Genomic DNA, 21,104 nt, shown 5'->3' with positions numbered 1-21,104 from the left:
GTTCGTTCATTGGTATTAGGATTCCCCGCGTGATCCTAAAATAAAGGTTAGAAGTTGATCTCAGAAAAGATGGAGGAGGAAACTTGAGTGGCGCAGTGTAAAATCAATGCTGCTGATGTGCCCGGTCATGCTGAACCCACAGCAGCCAAGCACTGGACTATGGGGTAAGGCACCTTTTCAGCATCCTTCTGAGCCGGACATACAACACAGATGGTCACTATCCTCCCAAAGGCACCAGTATGTCCAAAAATAGACACAGCCCAAAGTCCACTAATGGACAAGTGGACAAACAAGATGGAGTCCATCCATGCCCTGGAGTTTCACTCAGCTGTAAAAGGAAACGAGGCTCTGACACTCACTACTGTGTGGAAGGACCCTGGAAACGTGATGCTCAGTGCAAGCCACAGACACATAAGTCCACATGGTGTGTGCTCCATTCATATGGAACGTCCAGACAGGTGAACCTATGGAGACAGAAAGGTTAAGGTGACCCCAGGGCCTTGGCTCGGCATCCTGTTCCACTTAGACTCAGAGGAAGAGCAGGTAGGAGGCACGGAGATGGGAAGAAGGGTGGAGAGTCCAAGGAGCTAAGAGGAAGCTTCACGGATGAGGGTCACAAGAGAAAACACGGCTGGGAAGGTCAGGGCCTCAGAGCCACGATATGCTCTGTGTCTTTATTCTAAGAGCAATGGAATGCATTGCTCTTAGAATGCAGTCAGATCTGTGTTTTAAAAGATCCACTTGGCTGTTGTGTGGATAATGCAGTGGCTTGGACAAACTCCGAGGTAGATATAGTCTCAACAGAACAAAAGAACGTGGCATCTGCCTTTCACGAGAGGCAGAGGGAGGCATCAGGAGGCATCATTACTTCTCAGTGCTCTGGTTATAAAGCACAATTAAAGGCTATACTTTCTACTCATATTTATCTTTCAGAAGAGTTTTCAAAACCCAGGGTTTAAGGTGGGCAGATGACGGTCCATTTAAGATGAAAAAAGAAGAGTACCATCAACGACCTGATGCAGTTCTTCTGAGAATGAAAGAATTCACGAAGAGCAAATACGAATGGTATTCTCTATTTACTTTTTAGACCATGTGGTCCCTCATTAGAATTTTCATTTCAAGACAAAGGAAAAACAAATCACAAGTGAGCTAACATAAAAGTTTTATTGAATAAATACATGCGCTGTCACGTAGAGTTAGCGGAACAGAAAGGACAGTCTATAATACATCCTCTGCAGTTTTACATTCACAGCAGGTGCTCCAGCTAGCGTCAGAACAAAAGTCACCACCACAGTTTACGTGCACATACGCATATATTTGCATTTGGCTTAGGTTCTTGAAAAGGCTGAGGTCTCGATGAAGTGTCTGCAAAAGGAATTCTCGATACAGAATGTCAAGTGTGGCAAATACAACTACTGGGCTTTTGTTTTCATCTGAAACTTGAAAACAGCGCTTTTTTACTTCCTATTTTAAGGCACAGGACAAGCAACCCACAAGTTCAAACTAACAGAATTCACAATCATTGAAGTGAATTTCTCTCCACTGGTTTGGCTGAATGCAGAAAAGCTGAAGTCCCCTTTTCCTCGATGAATGAGTTGTCAGGAACTAGCCAACAAACCCATTGGGAGCTCAGTGTGCCATCGCCAGGACCCTGGAGTGCTAAGTCCCCTCAATGGTGATTCTAGTTCATGCCAGAAGTCCTTCCGCAGATCTCATTTTTAAAATGTCTTCAATGAATTTAGTATCATGAGCAGGCAACTAGATTTAGTAAGTAAATATCTGTCTTTCTCATGCTACTAACGGTTAAGTGCTTTGTGTGCATATATGTTCATAAAGTTCCCCCTGTACACTAAACAGAAAGCGGCAAGATCAGACTGGTCTTTATGACTCTGTGAAACATGTTTTGAAGCTACAGACTCCACTGTGAATAATGCCCCCGGTTCAGAGCGTAAGCTGAAAGCCACCGGAAGGCAGGGTGTGTGGCGGTAGCGACCAGCGTCACCACAGGCACTTTGGTTCATCTGCTCACCGAGCAGTCCAGAGCCCAGGAAGCGATTCATGGTAGACCCCTCTCTCACTCACGAAGCTCCACGTCCCCAAGGTGTTTACACTTAATTTCAGAATGTTCTCATGGCTAAGGAAGTCATTTGCATCATAAATGTAAAACGAGTAAAACCCTCTACGCACGCGCGCGTCCTTTGTGTGTAGGCACGCACAGCTCATGACACTGCCGTGTGACACTCTTAAGCATATAAAACATGCTTTTAATAATCTAAGGAGAAAAATGTATTCCAAAATAAAAACTGAATAACAATATTCCAATACTGAGGTCAGTCACGGCACGAGGGAAGCACGCCCAGGAAACGGTGTTTACAACCAGCAGCCTCTGTGCCGGCACCGCTGGGCCCCCTGGCGGCCTGAGTGTTAAGGGCAGAACGACACTGAGTACCAGTGAGGGGATCAGTCCTATGTGCCACGTCACAAGGTGAATGACTGGATTGGCTGTGGTTTTCTAACACGACTTCCTATCTACTTGGCCCGATTTACCATACAGCCTTAACGGTGACAGTGTAAGCTTGTCTTTCCTTACAGGCTGGGAAAACACGAAAAATTAACAAAGCTGAGGACTGACTATTTCACAATAGCCTACCTGCTAACGTTGAAAATCTGTCCATACCGCATTTTAGGAAAAGCATAACTTTGTACGTGTGCACTATTTCATGAATAAGTTATAACCAGCAATTAAAAAGACACTGAAGACATTTAATTTCATGTAAGAAATTTCAGATTGCTACGCTGATTTATGAAGCACAACAATTCTCTTAATATTTTATGCTGCTCAGCTATATAACATTTTTCCTTATAAGCACTTCAACCAATTTCTCAATAATAATTCTTTTTATTTATGAAAGTATTAATATTTTGTATACTTTCTTTCATTGGTAACTAATATTTAATAATCTTTGTTTTTTAAAAAGAAACGTCATAAAATAAGTCACTGAGAACTTTTTTCTGCAAAGACGAAAATGATTATCATAAGAATTTAATAAGTTTTAGAAGAAAAAATATAAATATTTCCATAATCCATTTTCTTTTGAATTCATACCAGCATGTAGAGATTATAAAAAATAGAATCTATTTACATGGCATGGTGTACCTCAGTGATATACAAAACAAGGCAATGATAAAGCATATACATGTATCTGCTTCCTAGTAGACACAACCGACATACAGCTTAAGGTAACACAATAACTATATTCTATCATATTCTATCGTCTACACTGTAATAACTGGCGAGAAATACCAGAGGAAATCAAACATACAAAATTTAACAATGTTGGCCAAATATGTCTCAAGTGTCAACATGTTTTATAAAACTACCAAGGTATGTATAACTGAGTACACGAAAGTAGAAAAATAGCATCAGCACATCTGTGGGAGGGTGCAGTCGAGGCACATGGGAAGGGCGGATACTGAGAAGGGCTCCTCACGCCCAGCGAGCCTACGTCACCATGTGTGGCCTCGTCCCATCTTCCGTGAGGTCATACCTGAGAGCATAAGAAGATGACGACAGACATGTGGTCATTTGTAGAAAGTGCAACTGAATAAACATGCGGGATTCTGATTATCGGTTTGACGTCTGTGGCAGGGGCACTCACCACTGGGTCCAGCCCTTGGCGAGTTCTTCAGATGCCAGGCCAACCAGTACCTGTGGGTTACAAAACGTTTGTAAAAGTGGGTTGAATTAATTCCTTTAGACCCTTCACCACGACTTCCTACGTCTCCAACCTTCTCCTGTCTTAATCTGGCAGTATGGAGCCCTCTTGTAACGTCTCTCATTTTTCAATCCTTTCTGCCCTGGGATCCATCTATGAACTATATGCTTGGTCATATCTGAGACGTCCTTCCTGTAGCCAATAGTCTTAAGTTAGGGTATCGTGAAGTATCAGTGGCGATAACTGACAGGGTTAACAGCGGGGATACGTGGACGTCCCTGCCATCGCTGGCAGCATAGCTGATGTGGACTGCCCATGAATGGCATAGCATCTACAATGGAAAACTCCTAACTTCTGTGTATATAATTACAAATGTATAATCTTATGCAAGAGTTAAATGCAACTACGGACAAGACCAGAAGAAATTCAGAGAAATAAATGATTTGTTAGGGAAAAAAACCACAACAGTTAATTGAGGAAATGGGACTGTAAGAGAATATTGTCCCTTTGGGTTTTCTTTCATATGATACTTGAAAAACGATTTTTGTTTAAAAATTAACCGTCTGTTAAACTATAAGTTCGTAGGATTAGCATGACTAATATGTCAGTAATGTGACTATGTGAAAACAATGAAAATAACTTAAGATACCTTCGAAATGTATCGATGTCTTAGCTGATACACAGCCTTTCACGGTCTATTATTTTATGAATAAGCATTCATCACAGAGTAAGTCTGTCCCTTTCTACTAAGAATGGTCTAAAAAATGCTCTTCGGGTTAGCACTGAAGTTTGGCAAAGTGTAGAAACCCGTCGAGGATTTGTTCAAACTTACTTTGCCAAGAAGCCCTTTGTCTTTGGACAGGAAGCCGCCGCTGTTCTTCACAGCGACATCCAGTGTTCTCCTCTGCACTTCTGGCAAGGAAACGCTAAAATCGAAGCTGAGAGAGAAAAAGAGCACCTTCCTTAAATGTCGCCGTAATCTTGCTGCGTTTCATTGTAACTGAAAATGACATTTCTGCTTTTGAGACCACTCCAAACATTATGTTCGTTAGTATAAAACGGAGTTCTCCTGCTAGATGCTTCGGTCTGGCATTTCATGAAGATACAAAAAAAATTATTGTTATTTTCCAAACGTTAAGAGAAGACTCTGGCACTCTCAGCATGTGTGAGGCCCTACCACCTGCAGCTCCCTCACTCCTGCTCTTCCTGGCTGTTACTATGTGGGACCGCGGAGGTTATGCGTGTCACAACAGGGAGGCCCAGACTGGCTCACTCGCCCCGGCCTAAAGACTAAAGGAGAGCAATGTCCAAGCCTCGGGGAGTGACCTGGCTTCCAGGAAGGGAAAGGATCCGCCACACTTTCTAGTGGCTGAAGTCACATGGGGCAAATTAAATGCCTTCAGGGAAGCAAGTCCTTGAAGCCAGATGGTGTGTGGCTAGGATGCAGCAGGGGCTCTGACAAACCAGAGGATTAAGGGCCTGAGGCCTTGCAGGGACAAGGCTAGGAGGTGGCCGTCCCAGGAGCTCCAGCAGCTAGAGACCCAAATCTGATTCTTAAATGCCGCAGCTATGTAAAAACACGCTAAATAAAATGTGCCCATGCCAGGATCCAGTGCGCACCTGTTAGTAAAAACAGGATAAATGACTAGCATCTGAATTAGTAGATATGATGCCATTCGACTTTCTTATTTCCCAAAATGCCGTTTTAGCTACAGAGAACTGTGAAGTAAGACGCTAAATCTGCACAGGCCGAGGCTCTTTGAGTGTGGCCTGAAGACCCGCTCAGGCGCTCATCACACCGGACCGGCCGCAGAAGCAGAGATGCGCCCCTTTACACCAGACCATTAGAGAGATTTGCAAAAATGTAAAACGTTAATGCCATTCTTTTCACAAAATTTTAAAATTGTTTTGGAAACTAGTTGTTTTCATAAAAATGTTGTATTTTAAGATGGTATAGGTTTATTATTATTTACAAATATCTATTTTTTAACATTCTCAGTTTTGATTTACAATGTAGCAAATATCAACAGACATAAGCCCCCAAAAAGAAAGTTCTCTAGGGCCGTCGGTCCCTTTCTCTTTATTGAGCCGCTCGTCTCCCGTCCCCGTTTACTTCTGTTTACTGTGGAACTTCTACATGAAGTTCCGAATATCCGCGTGTTTTAACATGGCCGCGCCTGCTAACCTGGAGTTGTTGTCGTCACTCCACTTCGCAGCAGTATGCTGGCTTGAAGGCCTTAGTCACTCAGAGGCATGGACCGGGCCTCCCAACTGAACCCGACCCTCTGCCCCAGCTGAGTGCAGCCCGTACCTCTGATCAAACACGGGGTTCAGGGTTTTCTTTGACACGTGTGTTTTCCTCCTTCCCGACCTCCTCTTGTCTGGTAACAAATACATGCGGACATAGGGGTCAGAGCCATCTTCAGAGAAGGCAATGAGATTTCTTGTAACACAAACCAGAGAACAGCAGACATTAGAATGTAGAAAAATGACAATTGGTATCACATACAAATTGACTAGAATAGGTCCTGAGTGACGTCGTTTGGTTACAGCAAAGGCACCGTGGTGTGGAGCGTGCGCCTTCTCCCCACGTCTCAGGGATTTTCTCCGGAGACTCGCTTCCTCCCACGTCCCAAAGATGTGCCATGAGGTCAATGGTGTGTCTACAACGTCCCCGGCTGAGGGGCGTGGGTGGCTCTGAGCTGCAGGGAGCTGCTCCAGTCATCCGTGGCTCCCGCTTGTTGGAAAGCATGATCTCACTTATTTTCATTTACTCATCTTTTTTAAATGTACGTGGAACTCACGTTTATTTCAAAATTTAATAATAGAAGTGTTCCGGGTCTCTGGAAGTTTGGTGATGTTTCTGAGATCGGAAATATGCCACAGGAACTGGACTCTCGCTTATGTGAATTATATGCAACCACTTCAAATTATTCACTTACTGATGGACCTGAGAATCTAGTGAGGGGAAGACTCTTAAAAGTCTTCTGTTCCTGGATCTCCCATACTGATGCTCTCAGCAGCAAGAACGTAGAAGGTGCTCAATACATATGTATTGAACTGAACTCTACATTTATATGGTCATATTTGTAAACATCACTAATTTTATTTTCCTGTTTCCAAAAGCTTTTTATTAAGATCCAAGATCATCAGATGGACGATTTATATAGATTTTATATAGTATTTATATCACTATGACTACAGAGACAGACCAGTCACATAAAAGAAAAATAGTCAGCTCCACACCCTCGTCACTGGTCAGACATAGGTGGAAGACACACTGTTGCCCACCTTTCCACGTCAGCGCACCACACAGTTAAGGCAAATCCTTCTTGATGTGGGGGAAAGGCAAACCCACACCCTGGGTGCTGATGTCAATGGTGTGCCTCTTGAAAGGCCATGGCAATACCTACCATAAGACCATAAACTTTTGGGACCCTCTGACTTGATATAAATTTACTCCTGGAAACCGAATGCCCAAAAACACTTCGATAAAAGATAGATGTGTTCATTATCGTGTTCCACATAACACAGGCCACGTAAACATCCAACAACAGGAAACGTTACACAAACTACAGTTCAAAGGAGTGTTGCAGAGCAACCAAACGGTTATAAACAGACTGTTTATGAAACAAGGCTAAGAACAAAAACGGAACAAACACTGACTTCTAGGATGAAGGTAGATCTTACTGCCTTGTTCTCTAAAAAGAGAAATCGAGTGCCCTGTGTGAGGAAGCGAGAGCCGAGTGTCTCGCCGTCCAGGCCGCGGCCGGAGCCAGCTCACCTGCAGGCGTGCACGACCACCACTAGCTTGTTCCTCTGGGAGCTGTGCCGGATCGTCAGCTGGACCTGCCCCAGCGGAGACTGGCCCAGCGTCGTCCCACTGAGGAAATAAGGCAGAAAGTCACATTCTCCTAGGCCCCTAAGCAGGTCTTGAGTCGCCACCACAATCACAGCTAAGATCATGTTCATTCATGCAGACAGGAAGGAATCCCATTACCCATGAACTTCACACAGTGTGAACCTCTGAGGATAAATCAACTAGCCAAACTCCTATTTCAGTTAAGAGCTCAATCTAATTGTTCAAAATCGACAGCTTTTTCATTTAGGGCCCAACATAAAGCGAGACATGGAGGTCTCCTAATTATGAACATCAGCGCTGTGGTCCTTGGGCTCGTAAGTGCCCAAATCTACGTGTCCTTTCTCAGAAGGCCACAGGAACCCCTTTGCTGTACACCGAAAGGACATCTGAAGAGATCACAACATGAGCCTTGATTTCTCTCTCAAGGTTGAAGCACGGACCCTGAGACAGCCAATGACTGCCTGGCTCCTTCCACTGAGAGGAAAAGGTTAAGGTCTGAAGCTTTGATAACAGCACTGTTTTTTCCTCCCTATTTAAAGAATCCTGAACATATCTACGAGTCATGGAGCTTAAATAAGAAATCAACACAAATGCCCAAATTCAGACACGAAGAGAACGGGACAAGCAGCGGGGCGTGGGCTGAACATGAAAGAACAGGCCCTGGTCCAACAGGGCAGGCGCAGGTCCCATGTTTGGACCAGTGGGTCGGCGTCACCCCCCCGCCTCCCTGGTCTGAGCTGCAGTGCCTTTCCTGACCATGGGACCTGCCACCCCCGACTGGGCCAAATACTACACCCTAGGAAGTGGCAGGCTTTAGTCTAAAGCGAGTCTCCCTGAGGATGTCAGCCCCCGAGGTCTTGGGCTGACTTAAGACCACCGCCCAGCCCCCCGCAACACGGCAACGTGCTCTCTGACCCAACAGGAGCAAACGCAGCATCTAGTTACTTCTCGAGCTGCCGCAGCCTCTGCCGAAGCTCCTGCGTGGCGACAGGCAGCGATATGTCCGAGGCTATGCTGGGCGTGGGCTCCTTGACAAACGTGTGGCTGGGGGAGCAGGTGGCGCCGACCTGGAGGCTGGAGGAGCTTCTGCCCAGGCCTCGCAGCCCCGGCGGGCTGACCTCCGCAGGCTGGGCTCTCTCCTCCGCGCTGGGCTTATCACCGCCCCCAGGGACCGGTGTGGACGGGGCCGTGCTGCTGTCACCAGCGCCTGGCGACGCGGTCCTCTGAGATCTGACAGATATTTTTCTTCCTTCCTTAGAAACAGAGGGTCGCTTTACTTGAGCTGAGTGCTGGTGGTCTGGAGACCGTTCCTGCTTTTCCAGGTAGAGCACCTGGAGGTGGAAATTAACGCAAAATTAAAATCGGCGACACTGACAACAGCCTGATACGTGAACAGCTTTAGATACATTCACCTGCAAATGCTTCTTTAAAACTTGGAACTAACATTAAACAAAAATCTAGTCTATTCAGCTACCCTATTATTGAAGTAATCTTACAGGAAGTTTAAAAAAAAAATTAAGTAATCGCTTCTATGGTATTAACGTCATTTCTGTATATTCCCTTCAGCCTCTTCCATTTGCACGCATTTCCATAGTTGTGGGTGATGTTGTTGCTGGAAGAGCCTGAGTTGCACCCTGCACAGGACTCACCCCTCACCCTACACGGGTGGTCTCCGCCGGCAACCCTGAGAAAGATGAGAGTCAAGGACACTTCCACCCAGATGCCCAGCGCTGATGCCGGAGCAGCCCTCATGCCTGCGCCCGTGACGGTGCAGCATCGTTCAGTTTCCTGGTTTCTACTATTTACTTTTAACGCACACGACATTCCACTGAGCAGAGTCTATGCTTCCTAAACCCCTGCACCCTGGGGTGTGTGTGATGGTGAGAAAGTTTTTCTCCACTTTTACAAAATAAAGCTGCAGCAAACCTCTGCGTGTTCACAGCTTCTCTACATTCTGCATTATCACCAAAAGTCAGATTTCCAGAGAGAGGTCCCTGGTCCAAGGGGCTCTGACTCACGGCTCAGAGACACCACGGTCCTTTCTGGAAAGGCTGCAGGTCCTGACCAGGTGCCAGGGGCCATTCCCGCTGCAGTCTCTACATGTGGTCTGCTTCAATTTTTTTGAAAAGTCGGTTCTTCATTTTAATTTGCATTTTTTTAAATCAGTGAGTTTTAGCACTCTCTCATACGTCTGCCAGTTTTATTTTCAACATTTCTTTAGGTATTTTCAAATGAATTATTGTCTATTTAGGACAAAAAATTTTTTCTGTAAATTCTACCATCTGGTACAGTTTTACTAAATTCTTTCTTCTAATTGGCCTTTAAAAATTGAACCTGAGCAGAAAACTTTGTTGACCCACATAGCAATACTGTCTGGGCCAAAGGATGAAAACGTGGTCGGCTGGAGCCCTGAACAGCATGAGTGCCCTGGACTACTCACGGACGTCTGAGTCCGGGCCTCAAGTCTCCCCCTGAGCGTCCACAACATGCAGTAGCGTCCACGCTCCCCACACAGGGCCTTCCTGTCAGCACTGGCCCTGCGCTGGCACCATGACTCCCAGCCACCTTTATCCAGTGCCCCGTGGCCGTCGCCATGAGCACCACCCACCTGTGGAGCAGTGCCTACGAGCATCGCCACTGCAGCTCGTCCCCCACCCACCCCGTCTCCTGGGGGAGACTAAGTACCCTGAGGGCGATCTTCATCTTCAGAGTACTGTTTGGACCTGAATTACTGAGCTGGAATCGCTGGTTTATAGTCATGTCATCTCTGCTGAGCAGCTGACTGAGAGGGATCTTCAGATTCCCCAGGGAACACTGATGCTGTTCATCTTTGACCTGCAAAACACATGACAGAACACATGAAGCTCTGAGGATAAAGACAAGAAACAAAGAAAGGTCCACAATTCAGTCTTTAAAAAACAAACTTCAGCCATCTCTTTCTAAGTAGTGTTTCCATAAATGATTAACACAGCAGGAAACCGCCTTCGGAAGATATGATACATTGTAACGAATGATGCTACAATGTATCTACCTCACAAGTATCTGTCACTTCCTAATAGAAAAATTACCAGCAAAAAAAGAACATTATTTTTATGAATCCATTACCAGAACCCTGAGTTAAGAGGCAGCGGTCCACACAAACCTGAAGGTTATAAAGAAATACTTTAATCCCCATGAAAATGGTGACAACACACATTCATAGTGATGTGTCAAGTTTCTGTTGGTAACACCTGTTTATAAAGAAAAAATATTTCTAAATGTCTTGTAAGCCTTCCCTATTCAAAATCTACACGGTTATTTTAAAATTTTACAATACCTGCACATAGCGTATAAAACAGAATGTAAAAAGGCAAAACGAGCAGAGAATAACGGAGCAGGCCAGCATGCCTGACAGTGACTTGATGCTCTGTGGAGGATGACGTGAGGCCTCAACGGCAGGACCCCCTCGAACCTCAAGATCTCAGGGGCTGAGACACCGAGTCAGGGTGGCACAAGCCAAACAGAAAACAGAGGCCCGTAAACTTCTCAAAGACTGAATGTTGAAAAGTAGGCCATGCAAAAAAGATACGGGGACTAGAATCATTCAGACTGGCAAGTTTGGTACGCCCAGCACCGGATGACCATAGATGCGACCTACTAAGAACAGCACTGTCCTTTAAGCTGAGCGAATGTCAGAGAAGGACAGAACATGCAACCACTGGGAGTAGCAGGTGCACATGCAAGAAGCACTCTCTAAGTCCGTCCATGCATGTAATTTACATATAGTATTTCAAAATATGCAGAGAACTCCTGTTTCTGTCCATGATGGAGTAATAGGAACCGAATTTATCATCCCACCTTAGCATAAAAGGCAAATAAAATGCATAAGACAATGGGTTTTAGACAGCACAAGACACTGGACACAAGGGCACGCTGGGAGACCGGAAACTAGGGAGGTGAGCCCGATGACTCATCTGGTCGCTGCCTGGAGTGTGTCTAGGCCCTGGTACCAGTATGAGGATCCCAGACCAAGGCCAGTGGTCCCCCTGCACTGACACAGGGTGAAGATTCAGGAGCAGAAGGTGCCAGAGAGGAGAGAGTCCCAAAGAGGGAGCTGGAAGCCTCCGGGGACCCTCTGAGACTTCAGCGGCACACGTGAGTGAACGACCCACATGAGGACACGTGCCCGGGAAGAGCTGGGGGACAATCCCCAGGGCACAAAGGGCTGCAGAGAGTATCCATTCCAAATTGAGAGGAGAAATCTCATAACGCGTGGGGCACCAGACTAAGGCCACATGATCCCAAGACTAAAGGCTGCTGGGCTGCCTAACAAAGCTTAAATCAAGCCTCAAAAGGCTCTTAATGAGAACAAAGTTCCAAAATATTTAAAGGACTACAAAACCCAGCACTCAAAAATATAAAATTTGCAAGGGAAAATTACCTAAAAAGCAGAACTATATGACCTAATGAGGAAAATTACCTAAAAATAACCTAAAAAGCAGGACTATATGACCTAATGAGGGCAGAAGCAGATGTGACAATTACACAGATGACAGCGTCACGCATACTGTATATATGCACGAGGGAAGGTGGGGAAAGACACAGAAGATAAAAAGATCCAAACGACTTCTAAGAAGAAAAATGTAACTTATAGGATAAAAATACACAGGATGGAATTGACAGCAGATTAAATACTTAAGGTGGCAAAAACTTTGAGGACTTGGTGGTCAAAAATTTTCCAAACCCCACAATAGCAGGCTTCTCATCAGAAACGATGCAAGATAAAAGAAAGAGGAAGAAAAAAAACCTGTTAACCCAAAATTTTATATCTTGTGAAAATACTTTCACAAGGTACGTGAAGGTGAAAACGACTTTTAAGTTGTACAAGGGCTGAAAGAATTCCTCGCCCGCAGACACGGCTACAGGGTCCTTTGGGCAGAGGAGGAATGGCTAAGTAGGAAAAACACTTCCTCGGTTTTTCAGAAGCTCTCTAAAATGTAATCGTTTAACGCAAAGATACTAAATACGTAGTGGGGGAGGGGATGGGAGCATGCCACGCAGGGTCTCACACCTCTGGGACCTGGAGCTCTGCTTAAAGGGACAGCAGTGCGAGGGACAGACGGCATCGCCAACCCAGGAGCCACTGCTAACAGCTCGAAACCAAACAAGGACGTAAAGTGCAATTACAAAAAATCCTCGATTAATCTAAAATAAGTCAGATTTTAAAAAAGAGAACAAAGAATAAACGAGGCAGGCAGCATGGCAGCAGACTGAAACCCAGCCACTAGTCAATAGCACTAAATGTGAATGGCCTAAATGCCGAAATTAAACAGACTGTCGGAGTGGATGAAAAAGCAAGATTCAACTGTATGTGTCTCTAGAAGAAGTCAACTTTCAATATAAATTCACAAATAGGTTAAAAACAAAAGGATGGGAAAAATAAACCATGCTAACTCCAATAAAGATGAGGTAGCTACATTAATATCAGAGTTGACTACAGAACAAAGAATATCATTTAAATGTACCTGTAGAAGGGGATTTTTACAGTCATACAGGATCAACTTGTCAAGGGGGCAAACATACGATTCCACACAGACTTAGGAAAATGAGGAGGAGAAAACACTCCCCAACTCATTCTCCAAGGCCAGCAACACCCTGATACAAAAACTAGAGAAACAAAACGATCTATCAGCATCCTTCAGGACTCAGACACAAAAATTCCTCACAGAATTTTAGCAAATTAAATCAAATACACAAGAAGGATACTACATCATGACCAAGTGGAGCTAATGCCCAAATAAAGATTTACTTATGAGGTGTTCTAACGTTAAATTTTGAAAACCAAATAAACATTTGCAAGGTTTAACATTTGAAAATCAACAATGTATTTCACATTTAAAAATTTAGAAAGAAAATCATGTCGACAGCTGTAGCAAAGCCTTTGATAAGATCTCACATCTATTCATGACAAAACTCTCAGCAAACTAGCAGTCAGCGAAGAAGGAAATGTCCTCAAACACAAGCTGGATGAAGAAACACTAAGGCTTCTCCTTGAAGACTGGGGAGGCAGAGGTGTCCATATCCATTAGGCCTGAGGGCAGCAGGGCAGCAAGGTGAGCAAAGGAATAAGAGGCATCCAGGTGGGAAACTCAGAAGCAGGAATCATGATGAGCAGACAGCACAGATGCCTGCGCAGAAGACAACCCTGCAGTATCCACAAAAACTAGATCCAACAGGCAAGTTTAGCAGGGTTGTACATGACACCAGTGTACAAAAACTAACTATTTCTAGATACTAATAACGATCAATCAAAAGTTTAAAATTAAAAAAAAAAAAACATGAAATACTTGGGGATAAGGTTGACAAAGATGCACTGATTATGGTGAGGGGTTCATAAATTACACACTTTAAATGTGTGTAGTTCATTGTATGTTAATTATATATCAACAAATCAATTAAAAAAGCAAATAAAATACCTCAACTTCAAGGTCCTGGCGCTTGGGATTGTGAATGAAGAAGGTGAAGTGTTCCTCCCACACAGGTTCATTGGTTTTATACCGAATCTAAAAGAAATATTCTAATATCAGCTCTGTGACATTTTCTGTGTTTATCCATTTACTGTGTTTGGAAGCTCAGGATAACTTTAAATTCCATTTATTTACTGAGCATGTACTATTCCGTATCAATTGTGGAAAGTGTTCAAAAGACGGAGCCCAGGGCTCCCAGTGTGCCAGGGAGACATCAGGAAATCCCTGCTGTGCAGGTCCCAGTGAGGACGGTCCGCCCACTGGGCGTGGCCTTCCTCCGCATGTCCCCAGGGGCTGCACAGCGCTGCACTCAGGACGCCTCTCAAACTGCCCGTGAACAGTGGCCTATAACTTAAAAAAATTCCTGACACGTCCCCTCTCATGTGAGGAGCGTAGAACACACTGCAGCAACAGCAATGCCCTCGCTCGACCCTTCAACGGAATTGTACTTGCTGAATTTACGCACTGCTGGTTATCTTTTAACCAAAATGTTTACCGGGCATTCAAATAAAACTTAGAAATTTGTTCCAGGTCATCTACCCACGAAATCAAGGAAAAATGTATACATATGCTATTTTTTCATGTTACTCTAAAAAATGAACACTATATGTCTGTTACCTATTAAGTAGCTGGTTATCTATGAAATGACTGATTTGAGAAACAAAAGATACGGAAATCAATGGTCTCGACACCTGCACCATCACCTGTCTGAAGGTCCCCCTCTGCTTGGTAAAAGTGACGGTGACGGTGACTAGGAAACTAGTCGGCATGTCAGTGACTTACCTTGCTCTCCTGGGCTTTGTGACCAACTGACATCTGCACAAGAGGGTTCGGGTTGCTGTTAATTTTCTTCCCTGACTATCCAAAAATAAAAAAACAGACAAAATAAATAAACATCCTGAAATGGGCTGGCTAAAAATGAAATTATTGGCTTATATTAAGTCATTTCTGTTTGCTTCTGATACTTCAGTGAACCAACTGCCAAGCACATCGAAAACCCGTAATTGTATGTACCAGGAAATAAATTTTAAAAACTTTTAATTGCACACGATTTTTAAATGTTACGGTCTTTTATTTTTAAAGCAAGCTACTTTGGAAAAAATTAAATCTTCTGAATATTTTTAATGTTAATTCCAGCTCTCAAAGACTATTTTATTAAGATAACAAAATAAAGTGCTAGAAACAGAAACAGAAAAACATGAGCAAGGACAAATGTCAAAGAGTGTATCATTGAAAACAGTCCTCTGGCTGGAATACTACTACTACTACAAAGTGTCAGAGACACGTTTTTACATTTTTAACCTATCTTCTGTTCAAGTACGTAGCTATCGAATACCTTGCTGACCAGCTGCTAAGTAATTTTGACTGGAAGAATAAACATCAATTTAGAATCGCATTAAATTAAGCAGATATAAATGAAATAAAAAATGGTAAAAAGCATACTTTAGCACAGAGAGCTGATAGGAGAAAACAGTAAAACACAACACATATGGGACATGAGGTTTATTTATAACTTAGCCCCACAGAAGATGCAGTTAAATATCTGTGTTAGTGGAAATTAGGTCACAAAAATGTTTTTAGTTAAACAATTTTAGAGTCAATCCTCAACACTGCAGCAATGACAGAAATAAGCACCAAATTCATATAATTACTGGAATAAAATATTACTAGCCCAAGCCTATTGTGATAATCTAGTTTCTGGTTCATCTTTTTGATGTGAATGAATTCTGCAAAATGAAATGAATGCTGTTAAAAAAAAAATCCAAGACTATGGACTACTGTGGAGGAGAATACCAATTTCCCCGCTTCTTCCTTTAACAACAGAAGCCTGGAGTGACAGCCGGGCACAAGTCCTCCGTACGTCAGGACTCTATTTCCGAACCTCCCTTGCAGTCAGGTGTGGCCCAGTGAGTCTGGCTTAAAAGGAGGGGTGCCCACCCTTTCCAGTGTCCCACTCTGGCTGGAGGTGTTGAGCACTGCAGAGCCACCAGCAAAATTCTGTGACCTTGAAGGGAGTAAACGCCTGCCTTGCTGAAGCTACAGTTATTTGATTTAGAAGCTGAGTTTCTTAATATGCTTATTTCACTCCAAAAAAGCAGCCATTCATTCTTAGAGACTTACTGTATCAATTTTGAGACACACTTTTTAAAAAAACTTTCTAACATCTCTGAAAACGATGACACAATTGCTGACTTTATGTATCTGCTTTCAGGGAGACTGCAGTAGTGAGAGTAATTACCACTTCCTAAACCTACTTATCATGCTTATAGTTTCCTTTTTTGTGTGCATGTGACTGACTTGATAAAAACCTATGTTTATCCTAAATCTAAAAATACTTGCAGTTAAGTATAAAATGAACATATCAAATGTTAGCTGGCATGTTTTCTTTGTGATACGTAAAATAATTGGTGTATCTTCAAATAGATGATGTTTTAGATTCTATAAAAGAAAATAAAAACACTAAATTTTTTACTACGATGCCATATTTGAAATGCATCAGCACAAGTCAGAGGCACAAGATATGATGAAAACTGGAACTTTTAGGTCAGACTGTCTTGAATTTACGTCTCAACTCTTCAGCACTTCATTATTGAGACCTACATACTTAATCGAGTTGGACCTCAGCGTTCAGGTCTATGTAAACGGGCATGGTACTCCTTCAGAACCTAGCTGTTAGGCTCAAACGAGATACTAGAATGATTAAACATACTGCCCTAGCTATCCTGAGCACTTCACATGTGTGATCCTGTTCATTTACTCAGCCCTCCAGGAAAGATATGATCACTTCCACTCCGTCGCACAGACAGTTAACCAGTGTGCTGCAGGTCCACCGATGAGTGGCCTTGCTGTGACTCAAACCCAGAGTCCGATTTCACAGCCTTAACTGTGACCATGACATTTAGGTACCAAAGAGACGGAGAGGGAAGGCCGATAGGATGCTTCCTTCCAGTGCTTCGGTGGGAATCCTAACACCCACCACTGGGCTAGCGAGTGAGTACCCTGAAGGAGGAAGTCACTGTGAGGCCACACCCGTCTCCTCAGCACGGGGCAGCAGGGCTTACTAAACATTACATCAAAGAACTCTTTGTTAGTCTTCCTCACTTTTGAAATTATCCTTCTAGAGGAAACTGATTAAAAACCATTCCTGATTCCTTTCAATGGAATTTTCTTAAAACAATTACATTTAACCTCCCCCCGCAAATGTAAGCCTAAATGTTCAAAGAAATCAAAGAAAAGAGTAATAACATTGTAAGTCATAAAAAACTTAACAATTTAGCCAGAAAATACATGTCCATGGTGTTTTAGGGAGTGGAGCTTAGTTTTCAATACACCTCATTTAGTGAAATTTAAAGCTTCTCGAAAGATCTGACAAGCAAACCCGGCAGCACCAAAAGCTCTGAGGTCACCGAATCAGAGACAGCCTCACTCAGCATATTGGAAGAGGTGATGTCTAAATGGACAGTCACAGTGCATGAGGCGAGCCTGTCAATCATCACCTAAAAACTGGTTCAGATTTAAAACAGAACTTCTAGTTCATTTTCACAAATTCGATCCAATTAAAATACAGATGATTTAAAACCACCTTAAATACTGCTGCCTAAAGCCAACAGGACAGATGTCTAATTTATCATGTCGGAACTTTAGAAAATTTATCTTCGAAGTTGACTTGAATCCTTCTAACTAATTCCTGGGTAACAAAAGTAGGCTCTCTCCAACTAGACAAGTAATTACTAATTAGTATGGGAGGTAATTTGTCCATAAACCCAAGAGGATAAAGCATCACCTCTTTCAATATGTCTTAATTTTTTGAAGGGAAAACCGTTAGTTTACCTTTAAAGATTTCTGCACTGCAGACTTCTTCAAGACATCAGGGTTAAATTCTAATGGGTTATTCTTTCAAGTCAGAAGAAAATGAATATACCAAGGGTTAATAAAACATGCAATGAGGAGTTTATGTAAGGTTAATGACATGAAAATTTATGCGAACAAAAAATCTTTAAACGAAAACCACCAACAAGAATTACACACAAAAAAATAGTGAAAATCATTTGTAAAATTCTTCTGTATGCACAAGATTTTATCTTAGAATGAATGTTTAATCTACAAATATCAAAACGCACTCCCTTACCCTCTGTGATTGCTATTCCTTTATTCCCCACACCCCTCCTCCTATCTTTGGGATCTGAAAAATCCAATGGTGACACTTTAAGAAAGGGTTCTATTTACTATCCTTCGCTTGAATAAACCCCTAAAATGTCAACTATAATTAAACTAAAGGTTTTAGCTAAAGTTCCAATGAATGAGCCATAAGTGCCCAAATTGCTCTCAGGCCAAGTTCTGTCCTATGAGAGCAGATGCTACTTGTCTTCCTTCTGAAATTTACTTTCTTCGTGCAAAACCACAGTAGAGATGGGCCTTCTCCACTTCATCCCAATCTTATCCAAGTATAAAATGTCGAGGCTGATTAGGTCACCTCGAGAGGTTCTCTTGGCTTTAAAGTTCTATGATTATGGGGTTTATGTCCTGGTTTTATTAAATTTGTAAATTCATTTCTTTCTTGCCCTCAAAAGGGCAAGACTGAGTTGTTTTCCAAGCTCCTTCAAAGACTAACCTATAAAAGATTTCATCCTTTTAGTTGTAATTAAGCTCTAGTTGACAAATTAATTGACAAATTGTAATTAAATGACAAATTGAATTTTATTTTTTTTTATAAACAGCAGATTTTATAATGAAAAAAGAGGGGCAACTAGCCTCCCAGTCTTCCATGACCGTGGCGGGCTAGGCCCGATGAGGAGATCAAGCATCTGGCCAAAAGGAACAAAGGCAACGAGAATGCCGGACCTGATGGTCCATCTCAGGGGTGGGGGGCGCCTGGACAAGGGAGGCTGGGAACCACTTCCCTGAGGTAGGACTGACGGTAACCTTTCTGAAGCTCTCTTTGGATGGACGAGACCATGTTAAAAGAACACATTACCCTAACATGCATCCATTAAGCAAAGCAAGGAGAGCGGCTGTGCGGTAGGGGTGGGGTGAGGGGTGCAAGGGTGCTGTGTGAGGTCCTGGGGGTGAGGCAGGCAGGATCAGCCAGGTGCACTGGGGGTGGGGCAGCATGAGGCCTCTGGAACCTATTGTACCTTTCCCCCTGGGGCCACTTACCACCAATGGGGAGAGCAATGAGCACCTGCATTTTTAATGAGAAAAACACTAGCATCCTGACAACCAGGGTCTTCATACTATACAGCTGGCATCTCTATGTATAAAGTAGATGTTACTGCAAACACCACCCATCTCAGGTAGATTCCACCTACAGTGATGTAACCTTGATAAAGTGACAAATCCACTTCATACTAGGACAGGGCAGACAGGGGTCAAGGATGTGGACTCTGCATCACATGCAGAGTTCAAATCCCAGCTCTGTTACTGACTAGCTGTGACCCTGGTCTCCGATCTTCATCCCTCAAGCTCCGTGCTGTCTCCTCCCTTTCCCGAGAAGTGGTCGTGACGGCCCGGGACTGAACACACCACCCAGGTAGAGGCCGTGGCACGTGCTCAGCAAACGTAAGTCACCACAGGAGCCAGAGGTCTGGAGCTGGCCACTAGGAGTCAGCACCCTCAGCGTTCCTCTGAAATTTCAGCCAGGATGTGATCTGGAGGAGGGGGCAGTGCTGTAAAGAGGCCCTTCCAGTCTGGGAGTCAGGCCTGCCGTGCTAAGAGTTTCCAGGTGGGGATCATGGTGGGAACCGAGCTCTGGGGCTGGAAACTCTGAGCATTTGGGGCAGGCAGAATGCAGAGAGCAGCGGGCTGGCAGGCATCTAAAACCCTTACTAGAAATGGTAAAGGGCTCAGGCTTTGCGAAACTTCATACTGAAAGCCAATGGGTTAAAAGAAAACAACCTGTTCAAACTCACTTTCGAGAACATTTTGTTGATGCCGACGTTTGACTCATAGGGCAGAGTATGTGATTTTGACAGAGCACGGGGAAAGGCAGTTTTGATAACCAGGCAGTGTATCTCAGAGAAACATTACAAACCAATTACGAAACTCTGACAGAAGGTCAGGAGTATTTCCTTTCAAAGCAGCAGTTACAGAGTGGAAAGAAGTAACCCAGCAAAGCCACTGGCAACAGACTGTTTACACAGCAACGCACTGTTGTTTACAGCAGCTTACAATACAACTTGCCTCTAAGAAACACCCAAAATAGAAAATCATTTCATTAAAAAGTGATAAAAAAAAAAAAAAATAGATGCCACTATGCGTCACTGCCGTTTTGTACAGGTGCGGGTAGAGAAGATGCAGACCGTTTACTGTCGGCTCACACACCCTTCAGGGTCTGGATTTTCCTCATCTATAAACTGGGACAAGATACCTACTCTGCAAGTTTTGCCTCCCCCCATTTTACAGTAAGTATAAACCGAGAATGCACGTGGAAACGGAAATGAGGACTCTTCAAAAATGCAAAGCTCTGCCCCTCGTGGATGCAAGGGCCAAATGAATTTTAATAATCTCACTAGTCGAGGGCCACACCACCCTGAACACGCTCGATCCCGTCTGATCTCGGAAGCTAAGCAGGGTCGGGCCTGGTTAGTACTTGGATGGGAGACCACCTAGAAAGACTGTAGGTACATGTAAAAAAAAAAAAATCACTAGTTACTGAATTAAAGCAGTAATTAGCCTAGAAAAGGTGACTCTCTAGACTAATGACTAAGCCATCTGTGGCTTCTTCTCACCCCGAAGTGAGTAGCAATAAACTATCTGCTAAAAGCTCCGAGAAGACGGCCAGGAATCAAAGCGCCAGAGCGAGGCTCCAGGAAACAGATACGCTGAGATCAAAACCAGCTTCCCACACAAGGCAAGAAAGGCCCGATTATCCACTCCAGGAAATTCTTCAAGTTCCTTAAAAGAAGCTGAATTATAAACCCAATAACTTTTTTCTCTCTTAGGAACTCTGTTTAAACAGTGGGGGAGAAGGCAAGTTTTCAGGGTAACAGGTGAATTTTTGTCTTCACTGACCATCCCTGT

At 43.6% G+C, this 21,104-nt stretch overlaps 1 protein-coding gene across 5 annotated transcripts in view; it reads right to left on the bottom strand.

Annotated features, from left to right (window-relative positions):
• Window positions 1-1,145: 1,145 nt before the first annotated feature.
• ESYT2 (extended synaptotagmin 2) overlaps window positions 1,146-21,104 on the bottom strand; it is a 71,447-nt gene continuing 51,488 nt past the window's right edge. For 4 of the 5 annotated variants that reach the window (XM_039836918.1, XM_039836882.1, XM_039836909.1 and 1 more), the window contains exons 14-23: window positions 17,916-17,978; window positions 14,868-14,942; window positions 14,034-14,120; window positions 10,264-10,413; window positions 8,524-8,909; window positions 7,501-7,599; window positions 6,028-6,159; window positions 4,549-4,654; window positions 3,660-3,709; window positions 1,146-3,548 (exon numbers count right to left, since the gene is read on the bottom strand). In XM_039836918.1, coding sequence (XP_039692852.1) covers window positions 3,503-3,548; window positions 3,660-3,709; window positions 4,549-4,654; window positions 6,028-6,159; window positions 7,501-7,599; window positions 8,524-8,909; window positions 10,264-10,413; window positions 14,034-14,120; window positions 14,868-14,942; window positions 17,916-17,978 — 1,194 coding nt within the window. In that variant the 3' untranslated portion in view covers window positions 1,146-3,502. The remainder of the gene's footprint in view (window positions 3,549-3,659; window positions 3,710-4,548; window positions 4,655-6,027; window positions 6,160-7,500; window positions 7,600-8,523; window positions 8,910-10,263; window positions 10,414-14,033; window positions 14,121-14,867; window positions 14,943-17,915; window positions 17,979-21,104) is intronic. The other variant, XM_039836890.1, reaches the window with a different exon arrangement.

Source organism: Pteropus medius, unplaced genomic scaffold (assembly GCF_902729225.1).
Source record: "Pteropus medius unplaced genomic scaffold, Ma_sr-lr_union100, whole genome shotgun sequence".
NCBI lineage: Eukaryota > Metazoa > Chordata > Mammalia > Chiroptera > Pteropodidae > Pteropus > Pteropus medius.
The sequence above is the reverse complement of the archived record's forward strand: the minus strand, read 5'-3'. Positions and strand labels throughout refer to the sequence as shown.